The sequence below is a fragment of the Ascaphus truei genome, chromosome 3 (genome assembly GCF_040206685.1).
Source record: "Ascaphus truei isolate aAscTru1 chromosome 3, aAscTru1.hap1, whole genome shotgun sequence".
In the NCBI taxonomy this organism is placed as follows: domain Eukaryota; kingdom Metazoa; phylum Chordata; class Amphibia; order Anura; family Ascaphidae; genus Ascaphus; species Ascaphus truei.
In genome coordinates this window covers 57,457,902-57,472,267 of record NC_134485.1, presented here as the reverse complement: position 1 = coordinate 57,472,267, position 14,366 = coordinate 57,457,902, and the positions used below count along the sequence as shown (strand labels likewise).

The 14,366-nt window shown below is 39.2% G+C and overlaps 1 protein-coding gene across 1 annotated transcript in view; it reads right to left on the bottom strand.

The window, feature by feature from the left end:
- Positions 1-7,185: 7,185 nt before the first annotated feature.
- CRYBG3 (crystallin beta-gamma domain containing 3) overlaps positions 7,186-14,366 on the bottom strand; it is a 156,422-nt gene continuing 149,241 nt past the window's right edge. The window contains exons 21-22 of the mRNA XM_075594047.1: positions 14,025-14,184; positions 7,186-11,293 (exon numbers count right to left, since the gene is read on the bottom strand). Of these exons, the coding sequence (XP_075450162.1) occupies positions 11,205-11,293; positions 14,025-14,184 (249 nt within the window). The 3' untranslated portion in view covers positions 7,186-11,204. The remainder of the gene's footprint in view (positions 11,294-14,024; positions 14,185-14,366) is intronic.

Genomic DNA, 14,366 nt, shown 5'->3' with positions numbered 1-14,366 from the left:
AATATTAATTTCAGAGGAATCGTGGATGTTTCCGGTTTGGGATAATAAGATCGTCTGCATGGAGCTGCTTCCAATTATGTCCGTGAGGGAAATGAGTAGAATTGGTGTGATGTTTGCAATGTATTATTACATTAATGCAATGACCTTGCTGGAAGCTGCCCAAAAGCCAAGCTCTTAACTAAGTCTTGGGGAAAAAAACAGGGAGCATTCAATCAATATACCTTTCGCCGAGAGTGTTTGCATAACAGGGAAAAAAAAACTTGCTGTAATTTCAATGACTCGGCAGCGAAGGTGAAGTTAAGGTCATGTTGCCACATTATTGGACGATATGTGACCTGAGGTGGCTCCTTCAGGAAGACTGAACACGGCTGCAACAAGTTCTGGTTTCTTAAGAGTTCAAACCTGAAATGGAGCTGGGACGTGGTGCACTCGTTAGGTAACACAAGGTGAAAGGGAAAAGGGGCACTGCAGTGAGACGATTACCCGGGGAAATTCTTTTATGTCTTTGTTGATCTTCCCTATTAAGGTGAGTCTCCTGTAGCATTGCAATCTCACATTTTTTAGATTTAAGTCACATTCAAAACATTTCTAAAACCTGTCGCTTTTTCCTCTGCAATATAACAAAGATACGCCCTTTCCTCTATTGCTCGACTGCTAAAACTCTGACTCAGGCCCTCATTCTCTTCCGTCTTCATTACTGTAACCTCCTGCTGTCCGGCTTTCCTGCCTCTCACCTGTCTCCCCTACAATCTATCCTAAACGCTGCTGCCAGAATCACTCTACTCTTTCCTAGATCTGTCTCAGCATCTCCCCTCATGAAATCCCTCTCCTGGCTTCCGATCAAATCCCGCATCTCACACTCCATTCTTCTCACTTTTAAAACTTTACACTCTTCTGCCCCTCCTTACATCTCAGCCCTCATTTCTCGTTATGCACCATCCAGACTCTTGCGTTCTCAAGGATGTCTTCTTTCTACCCCCTTTGTATCTAAAGCCCTCTCCCGCCTTAAACCTTTTTCACTGACTGCCCCACACCTCTGGAATGCCCTTCCCCTCAGTACCCGACTAGCACCCTCTCAAGACCCACCTTAAGACACACTTGCTTAAAGAAGCATATGAGTAGCACTGTGGATATTCTGAACACCTGATACATAAAGCTTGGCCCCCTGCAGACGCACTTACCAGAACTCCCTCCTACTGTCTCTACGTTCTCCCTACCTACCAATTAGACTGTAAGCTCCTCGGGGCAGGGACTCCTCTTCCTTAATGTTACTTTTATGTCTAAAGCACTTATTCCCATGATCTGTTATTTATTTGATTACCACATGTATTACTACTGTGAAGCGCTATGTACATTAATGGCGCTATATAAATAAAGACATACAATACAGGGGCAAAAAAACGAGAAATGGAAATTATGATCCATACTAGAAACTCAATGGGTACGATAGTAATGACCTTACCTGCATCTACGCCCCAAACGAAAACCAAGCTAAACAAAATGTCATGAAATTTTACCCAAAATAATGCAACCCAAAAGGGGTCGTTTACCTTATAATGAGGAGACTTCAACATTGATCGAGGGAATCGGGCGAAATCAGTTCTCTGCACCTCAGAACACATACTCAAGAATAGACCTCTTCATAGTGAGCACAGATACGATGCGCCTATTGAGAGATGCCAAAATAAAAAATTGGACTTGGTCAGACCATGCCCCAGTAACTCTTAAACGAACAGAGTTAAAATTCCTGAAATCAATTGGAGAATTAATGACGAGCTTTTGGGAATATCTGAGATGAGATACGTTTCAGAATTGCTAAATTCCTATTTTAACCTGAATACCAGTGAATAAATTACACCAGCAATGCTATGGATAGCCCATAAAGCTGTAATAAGAGCGTTACTCATAAGCATAGCTACCCATAGGAAAAAGTACAGAAGGAACATATCACTGTGTTGAATGCAAGACTATACATACCTTAGAATGGTGGTGCGCGACCCTCTTGGGGTCACTGACAAATTTCTGGGGGTCGTTAAAAGACCCCCACTGTGTTCATCTTCTGACTGAAACGACAGACACAAACTTGCAGCAGCAGTAGCCTGTCTCTTTCTTTGTCTCTGTCTCCCCAGCAGAAGTGGCAGCAGGCTCTCTGGCCCCATACAGTCAGCCTGGATGACATCGCAGATGGACGAATATGGGCATATCCATATTCGCAGCATGCTGCTGCTTCTGCTGGGGAGATTAACACTGCGGGGGTCCCATTCAGAACCAGGGTCCCCCACAGAGCTCACCCTTATGTTTTCGGAGGCCGCCAGACCACACTGCAGCCGCACACGACCTGAATACAGTAAGTCTGGCTACTTCGGTATAATCGAGGCAATGACACACAGCTATGCCACATTGCTATAATAGGAAATGGAAGTTTTGAAAATGGGCATGCGTGCGATAAACGCATGCGCACAATTTACATGCAATAGTCATCTTGTGCTGTTCCGTCATACCAAAGCTATTTCATTCGTCTTGCCTTTTTTTTTTTTTTTGCTATATAAATTTTACATAATGACATGAATACGTGGCTAATTAAAACTAAGCGATTTTCAAGTGGTGATGGTTATACTGTAGTGTTAGTGCATAGTGGTACTGCAAAAGTAAGTAAAATAAGTAAACAGTCAAATGAACCTTTGAACACCAATACGCTAAGTCCTTAAACTTAGCGTAGTCAGCAGATGAAGCGCCATCCATATTCTGAATAGAAAAAACACTGGAACTATCAAGAAATATACATGAAATATGTTTTCAGTTACATCATCATTAATAAGAAACGTGCCATGTGCTTAATATGTTTAGAAACATTAACCAGCAAGTGCATATCAAACCAACGCAGCTCAAGAGACATCCTGAATTCATTAACAAAGATGGGTTTTTTTGTTTGTACAAATGGTTTTATTGAATTTTCACATGGGGGGGTACAGAAAGGGGGGGGAGAAGGGAACCATCAGGTCACTTACAATGTACTGGCGATAAAAAAAACATCAATAATATGTAAGTGGGGCTACTCTTTGCTCTTTTTTTGTCTCCATGACCAATAAATAATTTATTTATGGGAAACGCACTCTCCTGCTCATCTCTATTTGGATACCTGTTGTAGTGCTGTGCCATTTTTCCTCTTTCTCTACGTTTCATTCACCAGGCGGAGGCACACCTGAGGACCCCTTAACTTTGGACTACATGGACGTTGCAGCACTCAGAGTGAGTCAATTGCTTGCTACATGTTTCCTTATTATGGATCTTAGGACATTTGGTACATTCTAGGGTTATTTATATGCTGACGGTCTCTGGTGTTATTGTGTACATTAGTCTCACCTCATTAGTGAGTTTACCATCCAGGACCCTATACCCAGTACTTGTCTTCAATCAAGTATCATTCTTGGGGGTCCCTCCACAAGTATCTGTTTATTTCTTAATAGCATTCCTCTGTTATTGGTCTTTAGCATTACGCATTTACATCTTCCATTTATCATCATTGAATAATTACTCTTCTTTACAGTAGTTTAGATATGACTATAAAGAACCACATTTTTGACAACCTCTACTCGACTTCTTTAACTGGATTTTTTTTTATCTATATGCCATCCTAGGACTTCAAGCATTTGTCCAAGGCTCCCATGTCTTATGAAAGGATCTCATTCTATGGCACAACAGGGCCGCCGGCCTCATCATCCTCATAAACTCATTTATTCTCTATCACGCGTTTAGGGAGAGTATTCTGGTCTTTCTAGTACACGTGAGATCAAGCATATGAGATATCAATTTTTTATTATAGTGATCAATATCTTCTATTGGCTTGGCTAAAACGATAATGAATGGTATTTTAATTCCTATTGCATCTATCATTCTTTGTATTAGCTTCCAATACTTCTGAATCTTGGGGAATAGCCGCTAGATGTGTACAAGGTCACCCATCTGGCCACAATTTCGCCAGCACATGTTTGAGGTGCCAGGGTAAATTAGGCTTCGCCTCTTTGGAGTCAGATACCAATGAAACATTATTTTATATATGTTTTTCTTATTTGTGGTACAGATAGACGTTTTTGACACTGCCTCTCGAAGTTTCATATTTGATAGGAAGAACAATGAAACCATATACTATATCTCTAGTATCTATATACTATATCTACTAGAATCTCTCATCCTACCTGCCGCAATAAAAATGGTTTTGGATATGCACGGTGAAAAATATGGTAAAGACCTAAAGTGCATTCCTTTATCAAGAGACACAGTTTCACAGCGCATCACAGCACTCACCGACAATATCAAATTACAAAGACCAAATTTCGCAATTCAATTGGACGTATCTACAGAAGTTGCAAATCTTGCTCAATTTCTTGGTTGTGTGAGGTGCTGCAATGATGGGGATATTTTGGAAGACTTCCTACTCGGTGAACCTTTGGAAGGAAGAACAACCGGTGAGATTATTTTCGGTCTTGTCAATATGTTTTGCTAAACGAACGATCTTTTGTGGTCCAACAACGTAGCGATTTGCACAGATGGTGCAGTTGCATTAACAAGCACGAATATTGGATTTAAAGCCAAAGTAAAAGTAGTTGCTCCACACGTAACTCTTTACCATTGCATGATACACAGGGAAGCCTTAGCTGCGAAACAACTTCAACCAGATGTAAACAAAGTACTGCAAGATGCTGTGAGTGTGGTCAATTTTATTAAGAAGAAAGCTTTTTAAGATCCTGAAAAATAGTCTCTGACCACAATAAACTACTTCATACTGATGTAAGATGGTTGTTGCGTGGAAAAGTGCTACGACGTCTGTTTGACTTTAAAGATGAGGTTACAATATTTCTTTCGGATCGTAATCACAGCCTTTCTCAACATTTTATGGACGAAAAATGTCTTGCAATTCTTAGCTACCTTAGCGTCATATTTGAAAAATTGACCGACCTAAATGTGAGTCTGCAAGGTCGAGGAACAAACATCTTAATCCTTAGTGATAAAGTCGAAGCTTTTAGAAAGAAAATGTGTCTGTGGAAAAATGAAGTTGTTTGCAATAATTATGAAATGTTCTCATACAGGGTATGTGTTTATTTAAAAGTTTTAAATATATATTGCCATGCTCAGTAGCACTCCTCTGTGACACTTATACGCTTATATATATGTTGTGGTTATTTTGGGGGTTTAATATGAGCTTGTAGGTGTCCTGTATGTATGAGTTTAGCAATAACAACGATGCTGACTTTACGCAAATTCACGTCATAGTGTCAACTCATCTCACGAATCTAATGCCAACATTTTCTAAACGATTTGAAGAATTTCCTGAAAAGGATCTAGGCTGAATCCATGATCCCTTTTCTTTTGATATCTCATAGATCTCAGAAAATACAGTGAAAGAAAAAGCACGGCTTATTGAGTTGTCATCAGATCAAACTCTGCATGCCAGTTTTAAAACATCGACATGGGGAAAATGTTGGATTTTCATAAAGCGAAAACATCCGGATTTTATTTTATTTTTTAAAAAGGCAATTTCACTGCTTCCTTTCGCTTCAAAGTATTTGTGCGAAAATGCTTTACCTCGCTGCAATAAAAACAAAGCAGCATCCACACTTTATGTGGAGGCAGATCTAAGAGGAGCAGGTTCAACTAGAATTCCAAAAATTGAGAGCATAATACCCACGAACCAGGCTCAAGTTTCACATTCATTATTATCTTCATATACATATAATATTTGCAATAAATATTACAGTTTCTTCTTATTCATTTTAAAATAATTGTTCTGATTGCCATAAAACCATATGCATGTTATACCGTAGTTACAAGACAGCTGGGGAGTGTTTGCACAGTGGACATTTAAATGTAGGGGTCATGGCGGGAAGAAAAAAAAGGTTGTGCAGCATTCACTGCCTTCGAACGATCCTTTCTGACAACCTCGGTCCCTTCTATCCAGAACCAAATAGAAATAACCAGAATATAATTAAGAAACTGCTTCATAGAACAAACGGAAAAAGCTATGAGATGGACTAAACAATTACTTTATGATAACGGTGATAAAGCCAATAGACTCTTCTTCATAACAAAATGAGTCGTTTAAATATATATGCATTAAAAACCAAAGGTGGAACCCGGATACATAACCCGGCAGGAATTTGTGGAGAATTTGTAGAATACTGCCGCAGCTTTATAACCTGGAGAATGAGGTGAATAGTGAGCAAGAACAAGGGGAAAATATAAAAATCTAGCTATAGTATCAACTTGTAACCTACCTAAACAGTCAAACCTCAAAGATCTTAGAACAGCCCATCTCATCAGAAGAAATATTGTTGACAAATTCCCTTAAGTCCTCCAAAACCCTTGGCTCAGATGGCTTTTCCAACATATACTATTAAAAAAAATTCCATACTGATACATAGAATGCTTAAACTGTTTAATGAAATCCTCAAAAGCTAAATTTCACCCAAGAGATGTTAGCGACCTCAATAACTGATAACTAAAGAGGGTAAAGACACAAGCCTGTGCTCTAGCTACCGACCAAAATCTTTAGTAAATATTAACATCAAGTTATTGCCCAATATTTTGATGACTAGGCTAAACACAGACCTAGGATCCCTAATACATCCAGACCAAGTGGGGTTTGTACCAGAGGGGCAAGCTGCAGGCAACCTTCGCAGAATGTGAACATTATGCACACCTGCAATACGAAGTCAACACCAACTGTCTGGATTAGATGCAGAGAAGGCCTTTGATAGAGTTGGATGGCCCTTTATGTTTCAAGGGTTGAGCAAAATTGGATTACGCCCATTCTTTATTAACGGGATTAAGGCAATGTATTCAACACCAACAGCCACAATAAAAGCATCTGCATATTTATACCTTCCAATAATGAAGGGAACCAGGCAGGGCTGTCCGATCTCACCACTATTGTTCGTTCTGACTATAGAGACGCTAGCCTCAAGAATTACACAGAAAAATTAGAACAAAAGCCTGGTACATAAATAATAACTGATAGTTTATACATGATACAACTTACATTGTACAAAATGTTTCAATGATAAGTATAAACATCTTAGTGTGCTACTGTAAGTGTACGACTCTCCCCTTCCTTTTATTTTCGGTGCTCCTTATTCCCCTTTACGTAAATGAAACGTTAATAAAATTCATGTTAAAAAAACGACAAAGTATGAAGCAATAGGTACATTTTATTAATAAATGACACTTCTGGCAGAGGTAACATACAGACATAATAATGTACTGGCACAGTGAGAACCTGTAGATATGTACATACTCAAACATTTTTAATTCAGGTTACAAAAAAACAAGTACTGCAAAATTTCTTATCCCTTCGCTGGCGCAGAGGCCAGCAGTGGTCTGATGAGCAAAGCATTGCTGACTACCACTAATAAAAAGCGCAATACGCAATATTGCAGAGGTAGGTCATTTATACAAGTATCTATATTTGAAGATCTCCATATAAAAATAGAAGCAAAAAAAGAATATATTATAGTTTAAATGTTATGGGGAGATATGTCCCTATTTTAAAATAAATCAATATAGTTTACACAATTTGTTTTAACTTTTTCAGTTCCAAAGGTACCGCTGGACCGCCATCCCCGCCTGATGGAAATGGAGGGGGTCTCCACTTAAGTTTTGATCGCGCCCACAGCTCTGTTGGAGTAGTTAGCCCGATAATCCTCTAGGAAACGAGTATTTGAGCCATGATGTACCTGGTACGTCAATAGGGCCCGTGGCCACTCCAACAGTTAAAGTACACTGAAAGCTAAACCAAAAATGTAAAGAGCAAATCTTTTAGTATTATAAAACACCCCAGCATAATTTATACTGTACAAGGACCTTATTTGTTTAATATATACATAATTACAAGTTGCTAGGCAGAGAATAAACTAATTTTGATCAGCCTTGGTCAAAGAAAGCCCTATATACAGTTTGTGATGATTTAGTGAGGCATTCTCAGATTACTGAATCTAAACCCCTAAAGGGGTTCCTTAGGAAATGATTCATCTGTTCTCAGCTAGAGGTGACTGCAGCACCGGTGGCAGCAAAGGAATGAAATGCAGTAGACAGGGTCTGTGTGTATCAGTACAATGAATGGTGTATTTTGATATGAAAAATCTTGTACTGTCTGGAATACCAGCGTAGCTTTTAAAATAATTTAAAAGCAGTGGCACATCCCGATTTATTTCTCCCCCATATAATTCGGTAGTGCACGTTTGAAATATTCACAATATTATTTAACAAGACATTTAATACCATATTGTTAATGTATATTGTTCTGTTGGTACAGGCCTTGCTCATACTGTAGTCTTGGGTTTGTCCAGGTTTGCCACAGTAAGACCTACTGTATTCATGGCAACATACTGTACGACTAACCTAGCTCTTTACTCAAGATTGACACCATTCTTGTCAACTACTCTCTGATGTTTAGCTGAAGAATACACAATATTTTTACTTCATAAATATTCCCTCAACGCAAAGCATGTCATTCCTCCCAAATATCTATCATAGGAGCTTCCGCAGGTTGGCCATTACAAGTGGCTGACATGGAATAATATCACTGAGGCTCTGCCCTGGATTTTAATTATGAAGGAACTTTTCAGCTGAAACAAGGAATGGATGTAGTATGCGTGCAATGTAAATTATTGTAGTCAGGGTGGTTTTATGCAACCAGGATGCAATATTGTACAGGCGTCTCCTGGTTTGATTGAAAACACTAGAAAGAAAAAGTTAAAATAAACAGCAACATCAATTTGGTGCCTGTTACCTCGTTACAACAGCACAGTCAGGACGGTGCTGTAATAAGTACACATGTTGAACGGTATGATCCTCCTCTCCACAATACTGTAGGCAGAAAATGTACGTGTGTGTCAGGACATTATTTCTACAATTGACCGTGCACCAAGCTTTAAAAATAAAATAAAAAAGTGTCCTCTTTTTATAAAAAAAAATTATATTTTACAAGCTGGAAATAATGGTTAATAAAGCTGCCAGTGTCCTTCATAATCTGCGAGATGCTTCTACACCTTCTGAAACACTCTTAAATGAGATCTCTTAGTGTGAAGGATCCACGATGATTGTCCTATTACGCAGTTCAACTTCATATCAAACATTGAAGACAGCAGTACGGGTTTACTTAAATGGAATAGCTTGCATATTCAGTATATTTAAGGGTAAGCCGTACACCCCTGAGTGAGCTGTAATACTCAGAGCCATAAGCCACACACATAGCTCGACATTGGAAGCCAATTTTACAAGCTGGGAATGCACTGTCTGGAGGCCCAGAATCCATAGACTAGATTGCCAGTCAGCTGTTTCCTTGCTCTCTAGTATAAGAGAAGCCAGCAGTGCTCTTAGTTTTGGTTCCAGCACATATTGTCCATGGGTATGGAACAAAGTATTCCGTCTGCTCTGCCTACCTTTAATGGAAGTTTTTAGGGACATCAAGAAGTTTATACAGTGATCTCAGAAAGCAGGGGGGGGGGGGGGGGTTAACAAATTCCTTTTAGATTGATATCATAGCCATTTCATAAGAGATATTAGCTGAAACTCCTGCTGCTATTAGTGTAAGTGAATGTGAGTCAGTATATTAATGTATCTATGCAATAGGCAGTAAAACAGTTTTTAAGATTGGATACATTGTTTATAATATATAGCTAATTTATGCGACACGGTTTTGAGAAGCATTTCTTTATAGCACTTTTCGTGGCGGAGGGACCTGTAATGTTTTGCTTAACAATGTGTTTCTGGCCTGTGGCACTGAAGAGGTTAGGCTATATTAGAGTTGCAGCTTGAGTACACAGATCCAATCAGTATAAATGAGTAAACTTTCCTAAAATCTGCATTTTTTTCCCCCAACATCTAAAACTCTCCAAAAATTCATTGCTCCCATACATCTTTGGAAGAAATCCATGTGTGTGGCCCTATGAATGCAGCTTTCCTGACCTCCAGTACAGGTATCTTTTGATGGCTTGTGTTCTAGGCATACTGTAGAAACCCTGTTACCTACTGATAATTCATTTTTGAATGAAATTTCAAAAGCTTGTAAATCAGACGTGCTTTCCTTTTGCCTTGTAATTTTTGGGAAACATTTAAGATTCATTTTTTTTGGAAAAGAGAAACAGTTGTGCTATTTTTTTTTTTTAATCACGAGTGGTTGCACCTAATGCAATCCGAACCTTTTAAATAATCTTTGGAAAGCAAATGCCAGCTCTTTGTAGCAGTATGGTAATACGCATTAACCAGTTTGCTGTTACTGCCCAGCAGCATACTCTAGTACAACATGTTAAGAGTGGTGGCGTGTCGTAGCATTGCAGCTGCATTCTCACTTATTTCTGCTACAAAGATGATCAAATATGCTGAATAACCACAGCCTTTTTGGGGTGGCTAAATCACTTCGCTTTTAATGGAAATGCCAAAAAAAGGCACTGAGAAAACACAACATATATAGCATATTATGCTGACCGGATATAAGATGCCTGTCTCAACTATGCTTTTTTTTCCTCCCCCACACCACACTCAAGTTAAAATCACATGTCCAATTTCTGAGGTAGCTTTCAGGTACATTGCTGGATGTAGGCCTCCCCAATGGTTTTCCATGTACTACGGTTGCAAGCCTCTACATACAGTAGATTATATATATATATATATATATATATATATATATATATATATATGTCATAAAGATTGTTTTATATTATTTTGAGTTAATGTGCCTTTGGTTTGCATGGGGTTTATTCATCACGGAGCTTAAAATAAAAAACAAAGAGAGAGTGAAGAGATGTACACAGAAATCAATCAGGTAACATGTAACAGTGTGTCAGCTCAGCTGTTCCAAAACATGACCTTCAGAGTACTGTGTGGTATAAGTCACTTTAACAAGACGATCACATGGGATTATGATAATATAACATAGACTACGCTTGACATTTTTCTGGCACGGTACGGTGCTTCTTTGACCGGCGACAACTAAAACCAACAAACGTGGTTTTTGCCTTTAAGCTTTCAAATGCATAAAATTACATTCGTAAGCATGTTTAAATCCACTTTCTTAAGCAGCTGCATAGCAGGTTTATGGAGTAGCATTCCAGTGGGATAGGACTTCAGTAGATTTATTTTTCCCCGAACGTTCTGTATTCATAACATGGAGATTGTGCTCTTCTAGTCTTCACCTCAGCGTTGCCTATTCACAGTATTTCAATGTCCCATTTCTGTGTGAGTTCTCCTTCCCGGACTTGATTTACTACTATGTGGTTTTGATCATAGTACGTTCCTCCTAAAAAAAAAAAACCCAAATAAACATAGGCCATTCCTGTTAGATATTAGTGACATCACTGCAGCAGAAGAGATCACAATTTATAGCGATAAAAAATAATAACATTGCATGTAATCATTTAAGATACAGCTGGCTTGGCCACTTTCAGTTTAGTGGCAGACTAAGTAACAATAAATAAAACTATAAGGATTACTACAAATCCTGAACCGTGACAGTTCCAGATTAGAAAATCTTTATAGCCATTGTCATTAATTCCACTGAAAATTAAAATTTAAATTAAATGTAAATTTATTTTTTGTACAATTTGTTGACCCATAAATATAATGTTATTTACTTCTTACAACGTTATTTTAAACTCACAATGCAATCCTGATCTATAACAAGATAAAATTAGAAGGGGAAGATGACAAACAATTAAAGATAATAAAGAAAATAGAGAATTTTGTTGCGTGAATACATCCTTACTTAGTAAATATTTTGAAATCTTTCCCTAGTTCTACAGATACACAACAGTAGTACAGAAAAATACATTCTTGTCACAGGATTAAATATTGAATGCTGTTTGGTGAGCAAACACACCATTTACAGCAAACGTCTACCAATAATTACCTTGAATTATCTAACAAAAAAAGTAAAATAGAGCGCAAAAAGGAAAGCACAATCAATATATATATATTAATAAAAATGTATGTATAAAATAAACAAGTTAAAAACTTACATATTGTAAGGAATCCGCTCCTGGCTTTGATTATAGCTTTTGCAGACTTCTGCAGTTGCAAAAGCTTCCTCTGGCAATCAATGGCACATGTGCTGCCTCTCATTGCAGCTTCTGCCCTGCGCTCCATCATTGGAGGAATGCTCACACACCCTTCCCCTGTGATTGGATCTCCGCCCTTTATATGTTGGGCTTTGGCTCTGAATCAGTGCCGAGCATAAAATCCTACCTTGGACGTTACTGTCTCTGCCACAAACCGCCCAGGCCTCTCCTAGTGTTCTAACCTCCCTAGTTCCTGAGTATCCAGAGGCCTGTTCCTGTCTCCTGTGCTGAAGCGTTGTTTAGCCAGCACTGGTACCTGCTGCATTCCCCCCTAGCAGTGGTTACCCTTCGTTTCCTGAGGTCTGCTGCTAATCTCTATGCAGTGACCTGTCTTGGACTTCTGTGCTGAAGCGTTGGTTTCCCCGATGCTGCCCCGCGGTGTACTTCGGCTAGCCTGCTGTCTCCCCCTGCCGAGACCGGCGCCATGGGCCGAGCACGCTCCTCGCGCAGAGGCCACTCCCGCGCTCACGCTCCTAAGCTGAAGCGGGGAACTCCTGTCTGCCTGTTGCCGATTCCTTGCTCCTATCCCGACCCTGCTTCGGCCATTGATTGTCCTGTATTCTCCTACACCGACTTTGGCTTCAATAACGACGATGCTGCCTTCTCCAATCCTGACACTGCGATGTACGACTACGAACTGTGCACTCCGGATCAGTCTGCGCGGACTAAGGTCGGTGATTATATAACCCCACCTCAGCCCGCGGTCCGGTCCCGGTTTGTGGCGAGCATCGGCGTAACACATAAGCAATCAGGTCATAATAAATGCTCCACCCCACACGGGCGGGTAAAGGCCCAGCCGGATAGTAGGGGTATAACTGAAATAGTCCCACAGTCCCAGGCAAAGTCCTAGATCGTAAGTGAGGGAAAACCCCAAGCCAGTAACAGTGTCTGAGCTGCTTGGAGGTTGGGAGGATGTACACGTCAGGCGTCTGCCGTCACAGCGTCTGTGGTAGCAAAAAAACGTGCTGACTGGGACCTCAACGCGTTTCACGTCAAATGATGCTTCTTCGGCCCCTAATGTCTAGGTCATCTTTGAGGTCTAGGTCATCACGCTTTCACCGGCTGTTACCGGCTTGGGGTTTTCCCTCACTTCCGATCTAGGACTTTGCCTGGGACTGTGGGACAATTTAATTTATTCCCCTTCTATCCGGCTGGGCCTTTACTCGCCCATGTGGGATGGAGCATTTATTATGACCTGATTGCATACTGTATGTAAGTTTATAACTTGTTTATTTTCTACATAAATTTTTATTAATATATATATATATATATATATATATATAACATACAGAACACCTACAAGCTCAAATTGAACCCCCAATTGACAGATTTATTATAAATCATTCTTCCTGGCAATGCACAGGTTATTAAGAATTTATATTAGTGTAGGGACCCTTGAAACGTGGTCTGCCGTGAAGTTTGGCTCAAGGGCTTACAACAATTTGGCCAAAATGTTAAACTAAAAGACCATTTTATTTATTAGTTATTTATACATGTATATTTAGGCACTGTACCGTATATAAGTTTTTCTGGATGTGCACTGAGCTTTGTCTGTGTTTTATGTTATGTCTCTGGTTTTAAATATATATATATATACACATAAATTGTTAGTCCAATAAAAAAGGTATCACCTAATACTGAAGAACTCATTTATTCTGCACTATCGCAACTGGACTAACACGGCTATTTTCTGCTATATATATATATATATATATATATATATATATATATATATATATATATATATATATTTCCTTTTTGCGCTCTATTTTTTTTTTTTTGTATGTATGCTATATTTGGCCCCGCTGATCACGGGAGTATATCGAGCTGCAGGAGGAACAGTCATTTTTGGGATATCACTAGACGTTCTTTGGGAACAGCGCACACACTCTTCTCTTCCTTGTATTATCTTACCTTTAAGATCTAGAACCAGTTCATTATGTATGTATGAAGTAATTGTTCCATCTTTACTGATACTCCATTTCTGCCTCGGTTTTCCATGCTCTGTCCACAGTGACACTTTTGACCCAGGTATATTTTTGCCTCCTATGACATCCAAACATGAATCACGGGCCTGAAAGACACATACAGCAAGAACAAAAATGTGATTATGTTAAGCACAAGGTTTTGCTTCATATGAACACACAGAATAATTAATGTAGCTAGCCCAAATATCTTAGGCATATTTAAATATTTTAAAATAGTACAACTAAAGATGCCCAGTGTATGCGGACACTATGTTTCAATAGATCAGTA